This window comes from Pavona decussata, unplaced genomic scaffold (genome assembly GCF_977016875.1).
Source record: "Pavona decussata unplaced genomic scaffold, jaPavDecu1.1 SCAFFOLD_26, whole genome shotgun sequence".
NCBI lineage: Eukaryota > Metazoa > Cnidaria > Anthozoa > Scleractinia > Agariciidae > Pavona > Pavona decussata.
This window is the reverse complement of record NW_028145449.1, coordinates 947,745-950,868: the sequence shown is the minus strand read 5'-3', so window position 1 is coordinate 950,868 and position 3,124 is coordinate 947,745. Positions and strand designations below refer to the sequence as shown.

General features: G+C 35.0%; 1 protein-coding gene across 1 annotated transcript; it reads right to left on the bottom strand.

Annotated features, from left to right (window-relative positions):
* Positions 1 to 1,516: 1,516 nt before the first annotated feature.
* LOC146485406 (melanocortin receptor 4-like) lies at positions 1,517 to 2,559 on the bottom strand. The gene has a single exon (XM_085103271.1). The coding sequence runs from the start codon at positions 2,557 to 2,559 to the stop codon at positions 1,621 to 1,623; it is 939 nt and encodes a 312-aa protein (XP_084959397.1). The 3' UTR covers positions 1,517 to 1,620.
* Positions 2,560 to 3,124: the final 565 nt, after the last annotated feature.

Genomic DNA, 3,124 nt, shown 5'->3' with positions numbered 1-3,124 from the left:
TAATGGGAAACGTTTTCAAAATTTTGGGAGTATAAATGTTCCCCATTTTCAAAAACAAGTTATGTGACGTCATCAACCAAAGGAATGTCACTTGACACTTAGGAAGACTTCCGTTTGGTCAAGAAAGTCAGGCAGTTTATGGAATAAATTTCCTCTACAGAGTAAATTCTTTTCTCGACAGAGAATAGAGGTTCCTTAAAATCTTTGCTGGGGGTCTTTGGAGGACAAACTAACCAAGCCTTAAAGTACTTGAGTACAACTTGTCTGTATCTGAGCCCTAAAAAGAGAGCGAGAAGTCTGTCCACGCTTATTGCTATTGCTTATTATTAAGTCTGTCCACGCTTATTGGTGATGTAATTCTGTACAAACAGTACAGGTGTTCCAATAACATTGCTTTTCATCTCCAGTAAAATTTGTTATCGCCATGCTACCGTAGTGCGTTACAAAACGAATTCACTTAATGGCGTTCGATAAAATTAACTGCCTTAAGCACTTATCTGCTTTATGGGGTAACTTTTTTTATGACAATAAGAGATGAAAAGCGATATTTAGAGAACTCCATGGTATGTCGAAACAATCCCTCACTGTACCTGTTGATGAAGACACCGAGTTAAAAATGACTAGTTCTATGTCGCTAGCTCGATATTCTAAATTGAAGATTTTCGGCAGCTTGTTTTTCTTATGTTTGGGAAAGACATGCTTTTTCGTTCGCTAAATTTAACTTAGACTTTTTGCAAAAACTAAAAATTTTACCAAATCCATAGATTCATATAATGTGGTGTGACATTTAGTCTTAATTCTTATATGCTTAGTTATGAATTTTTAACTTTTAAAAGGAGTTTGAAATATCGTGCTATATCTCGTTTTTTAAAAGCTGTTTTTCATATATTTACATTTATTTACATTTATTTACAATCTTTTGTCATTTCAAAAACAACAATTCAATTAAAAGCGGCATGTCCTTTAAATCGAATGAATGTGAAGTAAAATCTTACTCCTAAAAATATTAGGATTCCAGATGATTAGGTAATCATAAGGTTAATTAAAAGGAAAGTTTAAAATTACTGGACATTTATATATCTTCATCAGTTGATGAAATGAAAAATGTGGTGTTAAAAATATATATGGTCCTAAATTATTCACAAATGATGTATAATTCACATTCTCCAATACTCTCCAATTCACATTTTTCACGCGAGCTCTTGTTATCAAACAGCTGTACTAAATCCCGAAGCTTTGTACTACCACGAAATACAACAAAAGATAATCACATTGCATTCAAATTTGAGAAACCGTATGAAAAACGCATGCTTCGTGTTTCTTCAGAGGTTAAAAACACCTCGAAACAATTCAATAAAAGCACTTCGCCTTCGGCGTCGTGCTTTCATCTGTTTCTCGTTGTTTGCAATCCCTGATGAAACACTTGCACTCGTTTTTGATATATTACTTCAAGTACAGTTCATTCCTTCATTTATGTTCAAAGTATAATCGGTGAGAAAAAGTCATGTACAATAACTAAATAAATACCTGAGGTGATACCTCATCAATATTGCCAATAAATATATTGTATAATAATGATATACACATTTAAATGGAACGAAAGAGCATATATCGTAAAATTTAACTCGATGAACAGCAAAGTCCTCTGAGTGTGTCCTTTACTGCTTGTCTAACTTCTCTGATCTTCCAACAGTAAAGAATTGGGTTTAATGTCGAGTTTAGGAAAACTAAAGTCACAGTAAAAAACCTAACGAGTAGAAGAAAAGGCGATGGTCCCCTTTGAAGTACCAAAAGCTCCACTATGCCTTGTGGTAGATAACAAATAACTAATGCTAACTGCATCGACAGTGCACTGTTTACGGTCTTTCTATATCGCGCTCTGTTCAGTGAAACTATTTGGTTTGGTTGTCCCTGATTAACGTTAACTTGTGCTTGAACTTGGTTATGACGGAGATCAATGAAAATTTTTGAATAACAGAAGATTGAGGTGACTAGACACAGCGATATACCACTGTAGCCACCCCACAAAGTTATACGGTGATTCCAAAAGTACATTGTCGAACCGAAAGTAGATAGAATCCAACAAACAGTTACAATTAGATACATTCGTTTCAAAGTTACAACTTGCCTGTATCTGAGTCTTAACAAGAGAGCGAGAAGCCTGTCCACGCTTATTGCGGTCATTGTACACAGGGACACTGAACTCAAAATATAGCCTGTCAGTTGAACAATAACAAATTCGTGGTGACAAATATTCCATCGCTTATTCAGCACAGATATAAAGTAGATGACATAGAGAGGTTCTGCAATGAGACCAACACAAAGATCAGTTGTCGCTAAGCAGCGAAACAAGAGTTTGGACGGCGAATGAAGTGAAGACTCCTTGTGAAGGGCAACTAGGATCAGAGTATTCCCAAGAAATGCAGTAACGAACAGAGTGCTGTGTACTGCAGAAAAGAATATCAGCTGGTTGTAAATTCTTTCTGTTAATTCTGTTGAACAATGCATGCTGTCGAATGATTTTTGCTCTTCATTTTCAGTGAAGTTTGTTGTCGCCATGCTAGTTCAGTGCAATACAAAACGAACTTCATTTAAGTCACAGCTTTCTGCCTTAACAGCACAACAATGTAAAATTAACTGCGGCTAACTAGCTTTAATCTATTCATGAACTTTTTATGAAGCAACTGTTTACATTAGTAAACAACATAAACAACAACTTATTTTATGAATTTTGCATGAACCATGCCGTTTTCTAACAAAAAAAGTTTTTGAAAAAGTTTAAAGTAATTTGCTAAAGTAAAAAGGGAAATATGATGACAAAAAAGTAGAACAATTAACATGGCCAACATTTCCTAGTTATTTGGTCTTTGTGGCCACTCTCTGGTGTGGAACAATTCCTCTCGAGGCTATAAGCTCTTCATTAATACCACTAATGAAGAACATAAAGCCACGACCCTCGTTGGTATAATTAGCCGTCCTCTTGTTAGAAATTTCTATTATATGAGTCGTGACTCTAAAATAGAGCCGAAATATAGTAGTCTCTTCATCAATATCTTGTAAACCAAAACAAACAAAACAAATGATTTCCCATTCCCATTCAATGCTTGACGTTACTTGCTCTACA